Below are 15,880 nucleotides of genomic sequence, written 5' to 3'. Positions count from 1 at the left end.
AAAAAAAAAAAAAAAAAAAAAAAAAAACTCACTGACATTACAAACACCAACAGGGAACACTAACTCAAGAAAAAATTTACATCAGGAAATCTAACATCATCTTATACTGAGGCTGCTTCCAGAAAACTTCTTGCAACTTCACCAGAAAAGATTCAAGCAGAATAGATTCAAACTATGCAAAGTTTCTCTTTGAAAAACCGGCATGTGGCCAAGGAACTTGTTTGCATTTGTAAAATTTACAAATTTTAATTATGAAACTTCCTGTTTTTCCCCTTGCAATCCATAAATATTAACCAATGAAACAAAGCTGAAAATAAAACAAAATCAAAATTACATCTTTATTAAAAGCGGTTATTTCAAAGCTAAGAAAAGAGTGCTTAGATAAGTGTAGGAAAATAAGTTTAATTACGCTAAAAATGGACCAGTAGAGCCGTCAGAAGTGACATTCTTCCCTGCTGCAGCCTGTTTTCCAGATGACATCATAACGACGGCCTGTCGCCATGGCAATGCCAAACCACCCTTCTGCTACCTGTTGTCCCTCCCACCACCCAAACACAGGGAATATAATAATATTATTATTATTATTATTATTATTAATAATAATCTTACTAACTGCTCACTATAGATGTAAGTCAACTACAATGATAAGAAATAAAAACTGACTGATGTATAAACTTTGGATAAATAATCCTTAGCACTGTAAGGCGGTATAAAGAGACTGTTTAATCCATCACTAGACATGTGGGGCAAGGGCACAAAGGCACCATGTCGTCCTGATGTGGGTGTGTAGTACAAGGGTGCCTGTGAACACTGCACCACGGGAACAGCAGCCTGGAACTAAACAGCTTCAGTTACTTAAAGAATGCGGAATGTCATAATATATTTCATAGTTTTACTGAAGAAAAATCTGGAACACTTGACCTTTTTCAACCACCTCTTTCCCCAAATAACACAATATTTTACTACAAGACAAATGAGTAAGCACCACAGACAAAACTGACGCATACAGAAAATGATCTAAATAAAGGTTCCTCAAGACACATCCAATATATGGTGTTCCATATGACACCGGTACTGAAATCACTGCACTGGCTCCCGGTTACATTTAGAGTTGATTATAAAATCCTACTTTTGACCTCTAAAGCTATATCCCAGGACGAAATCTTCGTTCATTGGATGCAGGTTACCTTAAAGTACCTGTGATCAATAAGACCTCAGTAGGAGGTTGCACCTTTAGCTACAGAGAACCTAAACTGTGGAAACGTCTACCAGTTACTGTCAGAAATGCACCGTCTGTATTAGTCTTTAAATCCAGACTAAAGATTTACATGTTCACTCAGGCATATCACCACAAAATTTAATTTCTTGGCTGGGTTTTAGTTTTTTCCACCTCTGTATAAAAACCATTTTAAAACTTAATACGCTTAAGTTATAAATTACTAACAATTTCTTCTTGTTGAGCTTCGTTTCCCTACAATAAGGCCTGAGGAGGTCGGCCGGCCGGCTGTTACAGAAGGACCCTATGCTGACCGAAGATGACGACCAACCACGGTGATTGATAAGACATACCTTGCTGAACTGGGAAGTCACACTACCATACAGCAATGATGCCATTGTTACTTGTAACCTGATTTAGAAGTCCAATTTAATCTAGAATGCCCGGGGGGGGGCAGCCACTGGCACTTGGACCTCCAGTGGTTTTCTTTCTCCCTCGACTTTGAGTTGGGACTTTTTTGTTCCTTTCCTCCGTGGACAGTAGGCAAATTTATAGCTTTATAAAAGCATTGATAATGTATTATGCTAGTTCTGTAGTCATCCACACCGGTCTGTAGTCAACTGTCTTCTTTGTTTCTTTGCTCTGTGCCTGAGTTCAAGCACTTTGTCATCGCGTGAGAGGAGCCCTCCATAAAAATAAATTTAATTGAATCAAGGTTCCTACCAAAATTCATGATGAGAATGTCTACATAAACTGACATTTTAAAAGACATCTGTGTTATGTGTTGATATGACTAAAGTATTTTTTCCAGGGAAAAAAAAAATGTTTATGATAAATAATAAGAAAAAAAATAGGATCAGACAAGAACTTCCATTTTAGTCTACAGAAAAACAAACAATCAGTAAAAGCAAAAAAGAAAAAAAAAAAAGCCCATAATGCTAAAACACAAAGTACAGCACCTCCTACAACAAAAAACCTCTAAGTTTGTCCACCACCACCCTCTAGCTGTTTACCTGGCTGCAGACCTCTAGGGAAACAAACCGCTTCTATCTGATTGGAACACACATGAATGGAAAAGGTAAAAACATAACTGCTGTCACATCAGACAGGAAGAGTCTTGGCCGTTCCTCTGGGATGCTCTCGAAGGGCATGTGTTCCAAGGTCAGATAAAGCCAGGCTCAGACTCATCCGTAACGGAGATTTCAGCAACCAAATCAATGAAAACCCTACTGCTGACGCAAAGAGGCTCAGTTCGCTTTAGACCGGCTCCTCCTTGTGTTACAAATAGTGAGTAATGTTGCTTGTGATTGAAGTTTCTGGCTGTTTTTGATCAATAACATGACAAATATTTATAGGATGAACTAGTTAATAGTACAAATTAGAGTTTGTAAAAACTACTCTTGCTTTTGTAATTCTAAATTAGTTTTCATTTTAATGCAGCTCAAACAAAATAATGTATTTCAAATTTTATTTCACCTTAATTCAAGATTGCTACAGAACATAACATGTGAATAAATCAAGGGACACCAGTATAATTTAGTGTAGGAGTTTCCCACTAAAGGATTTAGAGCTTGGTCACCCAACCTGCCTTCAGGTTATCAGGATGGATTCTGGGAGTGAAGGTAGCAGGCGGTACAGGAAACTACCAAAGTGGTACCAACATCAGGGAAATCACTTGCCAAGGATAAAGCAAAGGCATAGCTGTCAATTACCATGTTAAGCTGAAAGCTAATGAACAGTGGAGGAGAAATCTTTACAGCCTGTGTGGTAATCTCACCGTCCTTGATCAAACAAATGCGGGAAGACCCAAGAGACAAAAACAAGCTCTTTGAACCAATTACAATTCATAAGGGGTCTTCACGACGTGGTGATGTGCGTTCCAGGCCAAGGATGCAGTTGTGCACTTGGAGAGAAAATGTCTGTTCCAGCACAGAGACGTCCCTGTTCAACGCCCCTAAAACACATCGCTAACAATACGGTTCCCCTCTCTGGGACCGCAGCCATCTTCAGCGCAACCTGCTTACCAATTCTAGGCACATTGGCCTGAGCTTCCTTCCCTTTAAAAGCCTGGGCTGATCTACGACATACGTGCCACAATGATCTCAAATGGAGAACAGGTCACTCAAAGGCAGCTCCTTGTACATCTAAAGATCAGAACCACACCGAAGAAGCAGCTTTTCAAAACGTTTAAAAATTTACCAAAAAAAATTTAATACACAACTTCCGTTAAGGTACTGTAAATAGATATAGTTTACTGTTATCCATCTTTATTTCAAATTAAAACACAATGACAAAGAATAGCAGCCTATTAAGAGGACAGCTTCATTAATGCTTTTCAGTGATTTGCTTGCAGCCTGGTGGAAAAAAACAGCAAACTGCAAACAGCAAACTACTGTTAGAGACAGGATCAACAAAGAGAGAAACAAGCAGAAAACAAACTGCAGTGAACAAATTCTACTGGGTAACAGCAAACTTAAGGCCTACAGAGCCTTACGCTGGCAGCAGGAGAACGCACCTTGAGGCTGGTGTTGGACCGCGGGTGGCTGAGGTCGTTGTATCTCCACGTGTCTGTGCCTGGGGTCTCTACCCGGTCTCTCTGGAGCTCAGGGGTGAGAAGAGCATCACCTGCAGCCAGGGGGAATATCCCCAAAGACACAGGGCGCTCCTTCCTAGAAAACACGAGAGAGAAAACAGACTTTGCACATCAAATGGCCGAGGCAGGACAGCAGTAGATTGTCTCAACAGTTTCCCTCAAAGGGTGCAAGTGACCACACACAGCATGTCTGCAGTAGCAGCAGGGCATAGTAAGAAAAAGGTCATGCAAACACCTACAGAGATTTCAGCATTTAGACCTATTGGAGCACAGCATGTGTGCTAAATATTAAATGCTGAGAAAATAGCAGACCACCCACAGGTGTACTAAAATCAATCTGAACACATATATATCTGATAAATGTTTGTGTTTACGTTTGCACGAACCAGCAACAAGCTGGACTGTCCCATTAAACCACTGCTGCATTTTCAAGACGCACTGGTGAAACTGCCTGCAACGTTTCCATAGCAACAAGAACAAAACCGTCTCCCTTAAAAACGGGTAAAGAAAGAAAAAAAAAAAAAAACTTAAGCTAAACAATAAAAACTAAGAGTGAGAGAAGCCTTCAAGGCTTGGCCAGAAGTGTGACAACAAGAACAACAAACAACAACGAGAAGTACACCGCTCTCCTGTCCATGTGTGTGTCCCTGTCGTCCTTCCCTACGTGCTGAGGTTCCCGTCCCAGGCCCATGGCGGAAGGCGTGGCACAACCAGACCCCGAGGGGCCGCTGGACTCAGCGCGGCGCCGAGCCCGACCTGCTGACTTCACAATCTGCCCGACGCAGGCATCGCGTGAGAGGGTTGGGCGCTGGCCTAAGGACAAACTGAGGTCACATGGTGCCGCGCTCACTCATACACCGCACGGACCAGCGGAAACAACACGACAACAACAACAAAGTCACACAAGGGCCCATGAGCAGAAGGGTGCAAAGTGAGCAGGGGGGTTCTACAAACCAGATCAGCCGAGATGAGAGTGAGTTTGGGAAGGAAAAGGAACATTACACTTAAAATGTTCATGCAGAAACCCGTGATGTTTCTTCTTTCTCCTTTCGAGGAGAACACTGAGAATTCCTCAAGAAATACGGACTCACCTGCCCTTCCACAGTGCTGCATTTTCCTTCTACGGGTACCAGGATGTTCATCTTTACTACTCAGCTTCTGTCCCTCTCTCACATAAAATGTGCTATTAACTCTAAATAACAATAAACAAATTGACTATTAATAATTTAGCTTTCCCAAAGAAACTTAGCGTTAAGGTACTTACAATTATTTACTCGTTTGTGCAGCTGGATTTTCTTACCGCATCAATTCAAGGGTAAGTACCTCGATCAAGGGTACTACTGCAGCAGCGAGGACACGAACTAAGCAAGAGCTCAGACCACTGCTGTACCCGCTGCCCCTGCCACCAGGCTATTTACTGAGTAAAAGTTAATCCAGTCCTGTGTCACTTCACTCCACATCGAGGGCAGCTGGGTGGTCCAGCCAGAAGAATAATCCAACGAAATCGTTATAAAACAAGCAATCGGTGATTATGACACGTTTGCACGGTTTCACATTGCGGTCCTTGTGCCCAGAGGCTGTCAAACGAAAGAAGAGCCAAAAGATCAGACGGAATTACTGAAGCACCCGATAATACAACTGGACTGCTAGTAACAAATAATCTTACCGTCACCTGGACAGAAGCCCAGTTCACACAGAACTAGCGGCGGGTTACATAATGGACCGGAATTACACAGATTTTACACAGCTTGCTCTGTTTGGATTCCGCTATGTCAAATAAGGTCAATAATTATTTTGCTACTGGGTGTTTGCAAGTACATAAATTAGCACTGAGCAGTTGCAAACATAAACACATGGCTGGGAAGCTTAACATTAGTCCAAAAAAAGTCCCGAGGGCACAGCATCTGCAATCGAACCAAACGGTGTCCAAAATAAAAGCTGTTTGTCTAGACCAGATACAGAGGATGTCTGGCAGAAGACACAAACTGCGATATTAAAGCCCATTATCACTACCTACTCCATATCCCTAATTTTAATGCTACAGCTTTGCAGCTTATTATAACAACCAATTTTAACAGCACAGCTACTTCTACTTTCAGGCCCTATCACCTTTGCCATTTTAAAAACAAACAAAGCATGTTTAGTTTTGTTCATCTACTATAGCACAGTGGTTACAGACACCACCTTGCAATCAAAATTACTTGGATTCAAATCCCACATCCTGCTGTAGTACCCCTGTGCAGAGTACTTACCCTGAATTGATACAGTAAAAATTACCCAGCTGTATAAATGGTCAAACTATTTAAAAAAAAAAAAAAAAAAAAAAAAAAAAAAGTGTACAAACCTAACACTAAGTAACTTTGGAGAAAAGGGTTGGTTAAAAAAAGAACTCATAAGGATACATTTAACGATGAGCCTCAAGCATTTCGGCAATAACAGCCGGAGATGCTACTGGGCCACGATGTGTTCCATGGCAGGAGTGTAAAGCCCGTGTGTTATGATCTCGGTAATGTGTTCTCTCCTAGGTAACATAGCAGTTATCCACGATCCACCTCTCTCGGGACCCCTTGAGCAGCACCGGGGCCACCCCTGGGCACCCTGGTGGGGACAGCTGATCCGTCGCGCCTTCCCAAATCCCCGCCACCATCCTCTCCCTCGCACGCGGGCGGTGGAGCGGAGCGCGCTCGACAGCGAGGGCCGTTTTAATAAGACTCCCTTTTGTTATTTGTCTGCGAAATTCGCAGCAGCTTTCAGAGAGGCGGCTGAGGTCACGGCATCTGCAATCGAACCAAACGGTGCCCAAAATAAAAGCTGTTTGTTTAGCCCAGATACAGAGGATGTCAGAGAAGATACAAACTGCGATATTAAAGCCCATTATCACTACCTATTCCTTATCCCTAATTTTAATGCTACAGCTTTGCAGCTTATTATAACAACCAATTTTAAGGCTCATTTTCGTACGACAAGGCGCATTACAAGGTCCACGAGCAGACGTCCGGGGGCATTCGCACAGACAGGCCACGCAGGATTCCGGGCCCATTGTGCCGGAACTCGCAGCGTACTTGAAGGCTGGCTGGGTGCTGCGGCTGTTTCAACAGTAAAGCACGCATGAAAAGGTGAGCCAAAGAAACACTTGTGTGTGTGTGTGTGTGTGTGTGTGTGGGGGGGGGGAGAGAAGAGCAGCAGCCAGTGGCCCCTGGAAAACAAAACCTCACGACAATACCCTTCATCCCCACAGAAACAGCCTGACAGTTCAAACAGAGGACAACAAGTGGGCCTTTGTGTCACGCTCCTGGGGTCTCGCAAGCGGAGCACAAAAAGAGTACCTTTTCAAAGTGCATTAAGATGAAACAACTTCAGCATGCTGCGGTAGGTGGGAGCCATTTTGAATTCCCTCTCAAAGAAAAAAATTTAAAAAATAAAGCATTGACATTTCGCGGCCACTGAAGCATCCGCGCCAACGGGCGCAAGCGGCTCGGACGCGAGCAGGGGGAGAATTCCGCTCTCTGCCGATGAAACGTTCCAGGATGCCGAGTCGCGGGAGCTACCGACAGGAGAAACGGAGCGAGGGAACGAGGCAGGGTGCAGGGTGGAGGACGGCGGCGGCGGCGGCGCTCGGTACCTGGCGATCCTGGGCAGCGACTGCGTCAGCGCGGGCAGCCCAGTCGACACGGAGTAGTGCACCAGCAGCAGCACGGAGAGCGACACCAGGATGGCGGAGTTAATGACCACTGCCCCGCCGACAAAACCAAACACAAAGAGCAGCAAGCAGCCGGGGCTCATGGCTCTGCCCTCGCATGGGGCGGCTGGAGGGGGGCGCTCGCCAGCCACGCTGCTCACGTGGGTGTATCCGCGGCCCGACGCGGAGGCGATCCCATCGGCAGCGCACCGGACTGCCGCGCTGCTCAGCTCCGCAGCAGGCGGACCGGTGACATCATCCACTGCGCAGGAGAACTGGGGGGGAGACGCATGGCCTCGCCACTTTGTGCTGCCGCTGCCTTTTTCTTCCCTTCCCCTTCCCTCTTCCTCTCCCTCCACAGACACACTGCTGCTCTCCCTTTCTTTTCACCCTGACTCCCACCCTCTCTCTCTCGCTCGCTCGCTCACTGATGCTCTCAGCATCAACGCCGAAGCACCGACGCTACAAGCGGCTTATTAAATATTCTTCTCCTCTTCAGTGTTCTTGCCCATTGGCTGCTCAGCAGAGGAGGAAAAAAAAACCATGAAGATGAATGCAGCCCCGCAGCCCTGCAGTGGCTGAAAACCCAGAGGAGCCCCAATAAAATCGCAGCTCAACTGCAACCAGCTTTAACTGATTAAAACGAGCAAAGTGTGTAACTTTCTTATGCATAGAAAAATTAACCTTTCATCTGCACAATAATTCAAATGAATTCTGGCAAGTATTCTTAGACAGAGCTCTGTGATCATGCCTTTGAAACACTGCAACCTTTTGTCCTTGTTTTATGCATGCGGAGGTTTCGATCTCTATGGTGCTGTGGCCCAAATGTGTTCTATTGTTAAAAACATCCTCCTAACATTAGATTTGTGTGCGGGCATGCATGCTTGTGTATGTTTGTGCGTCTGTGTTCCCGTGCGAACGAGAGCGAGAGATCGAGGCTGGATTGCCCCGGAACTGGTCTCGGAAAGTTCTTCCATTTTTAAATACCAATGGCTCCAAAACCCAAGCCGAAGTCTGGAAGTGCAACTAAAAACTGAATTTTGATGCATCTGTCCCTGCTTCGCTGTTTTCGATTTGGGTTTTTTTTTGCTACGATCCCCGGATGCTGAGAAAAGCCCAGATGGGCTGATACATTCAACGAGATTAGAACACACACACACAGCAGCCCGTCTACGGTGCAGTCACACTCGCACGGTTCGGATATGTACCATTACCAGTCACACGTTGCACATCTAATCTCAGAGGGACACCAACAACTGAGTCACTGAACAGCACGCCTCACCGATTGTTCGTCACTTCCAACAAGGGAAAATGTCACAGAAAATCGGTGCAGGGAACGACCTTTCATAACCTCGGTTGGGTCTGTAAGCATCACGTTGAAAGACGGATAACATTTAAGCTGATAATCAGCTGTCGACACAGCACAGATCACATCATAATGCGGATTTATTTAATCTGCTCTCGAAAAAACACGATTCTCCCTTAAATCGACAGTGCAGAAACTCATCATTCAAGCAGCGTGTCACCGTGGAGGAAAAAAAAAAAAAAAAAAAAGAAAGATCACAAACAATCTGAGCGGAAGAGACAGGCTCCCTGACCTACATCCAGGGAAATCGTCCTACGCAACACGCGGGAGCTGTCTAGCTGTGTCTGCGGCAGTCCTTAGCAACCGCATCCCCAAACGCCTGGGTCCACAGCCAGGGCTAATGACGTGGCTGGAACACAACTAGGGCACGTGTAGCACGCATGTATGAGGGGCAGGAGCCAATAAACACATGCGACAAAGACAAAGGTCTCCTTTTAGGAGTTATAAAAAAAAAAAAAGAGCACAAAAGGAGCTCATTTCAACCAATTCAAAAAAATTTATTTTAACTTAACCCAAGGTCACATTGTGCCACAGCCTTAGACTGAGCTGGAAATCTGCGAAATCTGGAAATCGGCCGGTGGTGACACTGCCAAGCGGCGTGTGTTGAACGGCCCCCTGAACATCTCGAGGTTACAGAGGATCATCGCAGGCAAGCGGAGGGACAAACACTTATAGTGTCCAGGCAACCAACTATGACAGTCCTCACCATCATAAAGCCAAAAAAATAGATCATCCCACATAACGGTGGAGATCCAGGTGGTCTTACCGAACTCGGCCCATGGTCCCAGCGTCGGTGGGCTCGCCCCCCGCGTGCTGCTGAAGTTTAGTACGTTCCAAGTGCTCCATGTAGTTGTGAATCATCTGCAAAAAAGGAGCAGCATGCAGATATTAACATCCTAATAAACTCAGCGCAGGACAAACATTCTATGCGGGTTACGAAAGTACTGTATCGCTGCAGCTCATGGAGTCATCAAGGTGGCCTTAGTTCCTCCTGTGTTAGAGCCCATGAGAGACAAGTGACAATCAGTCAGTCACCTTCAGGTGCTGAGCACTAACCTGCCCTTAACCAACATGTAAAGGAAGAAAGCAGAGTTTGATGCCTTGAGCCAGAGCTACCCATCTCAAGGAGCCAGGAACACAACCCATTTTCTCCTCTTTCTCCTCCATCTGGAGTAAGATGAGGTATTACAGTGTCAACTATAAATAGCGGCTGTCCAGCACAGGAGAGGTCGCACAAAGACTGAATGTGCTCATCTGAATCCCATTTCACATGGTACTGTATTCTGGCATGTAATTGCCACCACTGTTGTGTTACACAACTGCTGGAGCTGTTGCACATTTACATTTATTCATTTAGCAGACACTTTTCTCCAAAGCGACATACATCTCATAGAAAATAGAACGCCGTGTTAACATACATTGGAAATCTGTCCCCAAGTGACCCATAAGGGGTCAACAGTTCAGATTTTAACATCAGGCCAAGTCTGCAACGTTCCATACGATGAGAGAGCCCAGGATTTCTACAACAGAACATTACTGGCACTGATTTGGGAGGGGAGGGTTCAAGTTTCCCAGTGTGTCACATATTTTTCTTGGATTGTTTCTACTGAAAAACTGTATGCAAGTATATATCTGAACCAATGTACACTCAATAATTTAACTTATTGCCGCACAGAGGTGCAGCGGGGAACACTAATGTGCTACAGTTCCCAAGTTGTGTATTCAGAAGTGGATTTGCATCTGGCTCAGTCTGTATGTTGTCAAAGGCATATTTCAGGTTAACCGGTGTCTCCGAAGATCGTGAATATGTGAGCAAATGAGCGTGTGTACCCCATCCAGGGTGTACTTTGCTTCATACCCTGTGCTTGTGGGATAAGTTCTGGACCACTGTGATCATATGTTGGACAAGTGGTCATGGATAAGGGAAGGATGGATACCCAATTTTCAGCTGAGTCTCAGCAGACTGTGTGTTCTAGTCTTCCTATAAAGCAGACAGCCAGCAGGGGGCGGTGGAGGTAATGGAGTGAAGAACATGGTGCCTCATGGCGAAGTTCACGTTTGTCACGTTTCTCTCGCTCTGTGTCTGTATCTCTACTTACCTCTGTATGTCTCTGATGGAGAGAGTTGTACTCCTTCTTGAGTTCCGCCTCTCGCTCTTCCAACCTGCTGACTGAAAGAAAAATTGCCGTCACTGACCGACGCCAATCCGTACCAGCAGAGCGCATAGCAGAAACTAGAATACAGGTCATAAAACAGGTGACCGAAACCAACATGTCCACTTGACCATAATTAATGAAAGGAAGACAAAAGAAAAAAAAAAAAAGAAAAAGAAAGAAAAAACAATGTTCATGTATGAAGTGCTGGTACGAATGGGGCTCCAAATGTAATCATCATAAACATCAAATTATGTTCCAATTTAGCACATTCTTTTCGGTGTGCTCTGATTCTTTTAAATACTGAAAAGACAAATATTTATTTTGGCTCTAAGCCTAGGAAAAAAAACCCAACAAAGACTTCTTATAGAGTTGCAGACTCTATTTCAGCAGGAAGGAGCCAAGAAAGAAATGCTGTTAACCCATAACTCAGCAAATGGGATTAATTCATTCAAGCTGGTAGCACAGTGGTTAGCGCTACTGCCTTTGGACCCAAAAGTTGCAGGTTCGATCCCCTGTCTGGCTGTAGTACTTCTGAGCAAGATCACTGTGTGAACCGCTTGTCCCATAGGGGGTCGTGGGGAGCCAGAGCCTAACCTGGCAACACAGGGCGTAAGGCCGGAGGGGGGAGAGGACACACCCAGGACGGGACGCCAATCTGCCGCAAGGCACCCTAAGCAGGACTTGAACCCCAGACCCACCGGAGAGCAGGACCCGGTTCAACCCACTGCGCCACCTGCCCCCGAGCAAGATACTTACCCCTAAATAGCTCCAGTAGAATTACCTATCTGTATAAATGGATAAATAATTGTAGGTAGACTAACACTGTAAGTCACTATGAAGAAAAGTGTGAGATAAATGTAAATATAACTACTCTGCATCTTTAAAGAACATGAGTAAAATCCCAAGATTTGCACGCACCGTGAGCCCATCCTGCTTTCTGACAACCAGCGCGGCAAAATAATTTAAATAACTGGGACTTGGTGATATTTTAACATAAATGGGGTTAATATTGGTGCTCAGAAACACAGGAAAGTTTTGACCATTGAAAGTCATGGTAATATTTTTGCCTTAATCAAATTCACCTTATAAAAGGTTTTTCGGGAAGAAAATATGTACATAAGATGGGGTAAAACTAATATATAGAGCTATAAACCGCAAACATGTGGCAGGCAAATCACCAAAGTGTCTCCATCCAGGGTATACCCCATGTCACACCCTATCCTTCCTGGATACAGTGATAATGAATGAATGAAAGCTAGAAATACCCTCAGAAACATAAAACGGGTTGGTTTTATCGTCATGCATTGAAACACCTTATATCTTGGAAATTTAATGAATTTTAGGTGACACATTTTCCATCTAGTAATTAATTCATGGAATGAATTTACCCCATTATGTGAGGGACACGTGTACTTTATTATACGCTTTGTTTCGTACATATTAGCACTAAGCGAAACCATGCAAAGTAATCATTTTAAAATAAACGTACTTAAATACGACTGATCAAACAGTGCTTTCAATTACATTAGTGACACGGTGAACGTGAACACAAGAGTTGGCAAACTGAGAACACAGCTAAGACCCTTTCAGCTGCAGACGCCTGTATTAACAAGGAGAGGCCACATGGTGTCCCCTGTCCTACAGGGCCAGTACACGCGCAGCTCGCTCCTTGCGCCAACAGGGAGCACAAAACAGGGCAAAGCCTGTAATCTCTCCACTCACACTGAATGGCCAAGGCAACTGGACAGCGTAATCCCCCATTAACACGCTGCTTTAGCATAAGCCCGCGGTGGCACCGAGCTCCTGCCCATTGCACGGTGACCGCGGACGAAAAACAGACCGTGTGAAAAATGTACTGTTCATTATCAAGGTGTAGCCAGATGCTAACAGACACCAACTGCAACGATCAGAGTTCTATAAAAGAACAAATGGCAAAGCAGGACTCTCAGCATTTGACTCTGCTGTCTCACAGCACCTGGGTGGTGTGAGAAAACGTGGGTTCAATCCCCGCTCAGCCTGTGTGGAGTTCGCATGTTCTTTGTCTGCGTGAGTTTCCTGCAGGTGCTCTTGTTTCCCCTCACAGTCCAAAGACATGCAGTACAGGGGGATTCGTGACTCTAAACTGCCCTTAGTCTGTGACTGGGTGGCTGTGTGTTTGAATCCGTGTGGGCGACCCTGTGATGGACTGGTATCCCATCCAGGATGTACTTCCCCCCAGGGCCTTTTGCCCAAAGCTTCCAAGACAGGCTCCAGATCACCACCACCCTGTTCGATGGATGGACGGATGCATGGATGGATGATATGCCATTTCTACATCTTTTTTTCAGCAGGAATACCTGGAGGTTTCTTGTGTGAATGAGACCACTTTAAATGTAGCAAAACATCTGCAAGCAAGCAAATCCTGTCTCGGACCATCTAAGCTTTCAAACGAACCATGAAGAGGAACAGCTGGACAGACATGTGCATCTAACAGTGAGAAAGGGCCTAGATAGATTACCGTTTAGAGAAGAAGAGAAAAAATACCCATGAACACATTTCACCAACTTTTCATGCCCTGGGAAGCATGAAAGACAAAACAGTGAGACATTAACAGGGACAAAGATGCGGGTGTGCGTGTGAGCGAGCGTGTGGAGAGGATATAAATGTAGGTGCACACTAGAGGGCAGACCGGCTCAGGTTTCTCCTGCGAGTGCTGAGCTGCTCTCTGGCACTAGGACCTCAATAGGCAGCACCTGTGTGTCAACTGTATACGCTTTCTCATACACATACAGAGCATCTGCTGGCATGTGCTTCCCTCCCAATCTGCGCACACACCGCCGTGAACAGCTGGTCAAACACACACGGCTCCAACAGCAACGCACACATCCGCCGAAATACGGAAGGATCTCACTTGTAATAATATGCAGCTCATCCTTCCAACCACATAAAATTACACAGCGCAACACAGCCCTCGCCAGCAAGGGTTCGATCCGACCTCAAGTACGGAGCCGTTTTCGACTCGTCTGAAGCAAAGTACACAAGGGGACCGTTTGAATTTTTAAGATATTTCCCAATGGAAAAAACATGAAGAACCTGACAGGTACTGCACATGATATAAACATCAAATGCCACACTAATCCTCTTATATAAGATCAAAACTTGGCAATGAATGCAGTCACACACTCATCATGTGGCTATGTAGGTATAATCCAGTTGGTTAAATCTGTTGTGCAACAGCTCCAGTACATGGATGTGTGGGAGGAGAAGAGCAAGATGTGGGGGGGAAAATAAGGGAAGCACGCAGAGGAGCCATGTGGACCAAGGACAGCGTGACCTCGGTGGAGCGAGAGGCGAAGCGGGGAGCAGCCTCACTCACTCTGGTCTGCATAATTCTTGGTTTTGAGCTCGAGTTGGCGAGCCTGGGATTCCAGCGTCTCCACACGCATCTGCAGGTCCTTCTTCTCCTGCTCCTGAGAGTCTTCAAACTCAATGAATTTCTGTTCGGACACACACGGGGAGAAGGAGGCAACACCATCAATATACAATTTTATTTTAGTGGAAGCAACAAATTAGATTTTTTTTATTTTGTGGGATGCCACAGATAAAAAGTAAAATATATATTAAAAAAAACATAGAAAATAGATATTACACAAAAACTGGATGCAGTAAAGTATCTTGACCAGTGAAGTCCTTTGCACAGCTGTAATGTGGGTTTTTTTTTTTTTTTTTTTTTTTTTTAGATACTGGACATGACAAGGCAGAGAGGTTAATATGGCGGAAAAACAAGGAAAAAAAATGTTAAAACAATTATGGCCAAGAGTTAAAGTAAATGAATTAAATAACTAACATGTAAACACTTGACAGTAAGGATGTGATCAATTTTCATGAAAGTACATTCATGTCCAAGAGAAATACTCCAAAACAGTACAGTGGTTAGAGCAGCTGCCTTTGGACCCAAAGGTCACGGGTTCGATTCTCACCTCCAGCTGTAAATAGCTTTGGAGAAAAGCCGAATGAATAAATGTAACGTAAGTGTGAGTGAGGCCCGAAGGAGCCCACAATGCACGAGGTTCAGCGAGGAGAGGGCGCCGGCCCCCTCGCTTCATGTCCTTCTGGAAACCCTTCATCGCGCACCCTCGCTGGGGAGAAACCGCCGCAACGGCGACTCAGACATTTTTAGTTCCCGTTGAGATTTAACTGCCTGAAATACCGCGTTTGACTTGGCATCGGCCCCTGGAAAGCGGCCAGAGCTAGCGCCCGCCGGTGCGTCATGAGAAGTGCGGAGAGCCGTGCCCGTCATACACAAGCAACTCCGTCGCAGTCATTCCGGGATCTGGCGGAGTGTATTGCGCATGAATCAGAGGCCTAAATAAGCCAACGCCGGTGCTAACAGCAGAGCAAGACGAAGAGCGAGCACAAGCGAAGAGCCACCGCAAAAGCCATTACAGCAATCCTTTGCACTGTTCGCTTCTCATATCCGGAATAAAACCAGATCTGCGCTGGCACTCCTGCATCTGTGAGTTAAATTAACACAACTAACGCTGTCCCACACCCAAAGCTTCCTGAACAGACCCCAGACCTCTGCGCTCCTGCACCGGACAAGCGCAAATACATTAAAAACATTTTTTTTATTAGAAGTTTTTCATAAATCATTTGTTACCAATATTACAAAACATGTCGGTGTTCTTGTCATGTATAAAAAATACTTTTATGGTGGTGTTTTACAGAGAACCCATTATTTTTTCTATAAGAAATAATAGTAATTTAACCCTTCAGTGGAAATGTGCCACGAGGAGATTCCCAGAAAAAAATTAAATGTTATGTGAGGAATGGGTGTACTGTTATTTCTATATAAATGACATTTACATTTATTCATTTAGCAGATGCTTTT

The 15,880-nt window shown here is 44.9% G+C and overlaps 1 protein-coding gene across 6 annotated transcripts in view; it reads right to left on the bottom strand.

The window, feature by feature from the left end:
* spag9b (sperm associated antigen 9b) overlaps nucleotides 1-15,880 on the bottom strand; it is a 59,236-nt gene that overhangs the window by 25,568 nt on the left and 17,788 nt on the right. For 4 of the 6 annotated variants that reach the window (XM_029246572.1, XM_018761898.2, XM_029246573.1 and 1 more), the window contains exons 2-5: nucleotides 14,366-14,486; nucleotides 10,954-11,024; nucleotides 9,621-9,715; nucleotides 3,732-3,885 (exon numbers count right to left, since the gene is read on the bottom strand). In XM_029246572.1, the coding sequence (XP_029102405.1) occupies nucleotides 3,732-3,885; nucleotides 9,621-9,715; nucleotides 10,954-11,024; nucleotides 14,366-14,486 (441 nt within the window). Of the gene's footprint in view, nucleotides 1-3,731; nucleotides 3,886-7,431; nucleotides 8,078-9,620; nucleotides 9,716-10,953; nucleotides 11,025-14,365; nucleotides 14,487-15,880 lie in introns of those variants that run through there. The other 2 variants (XM_029246574.1, XM_029246575.1) reach the window with 1 other exon arrangement.

Source organism: Scleropages formosus, chromosome 20 (genome assembly GCF_900964775.1).
Source record: "Scleropages formosus chromosome 20, fSclFor1.1, whole genome shotgun sequence".
NCBI lineage: Eukaryota > Metazoa > Chordata > Actinopteri > Osteoglossiformes > Osteoglossidae > Scleropages > Scleropages formosus.
This window is presented reverse-complemented; position numbering and strand designations above follow the sequence as displayed.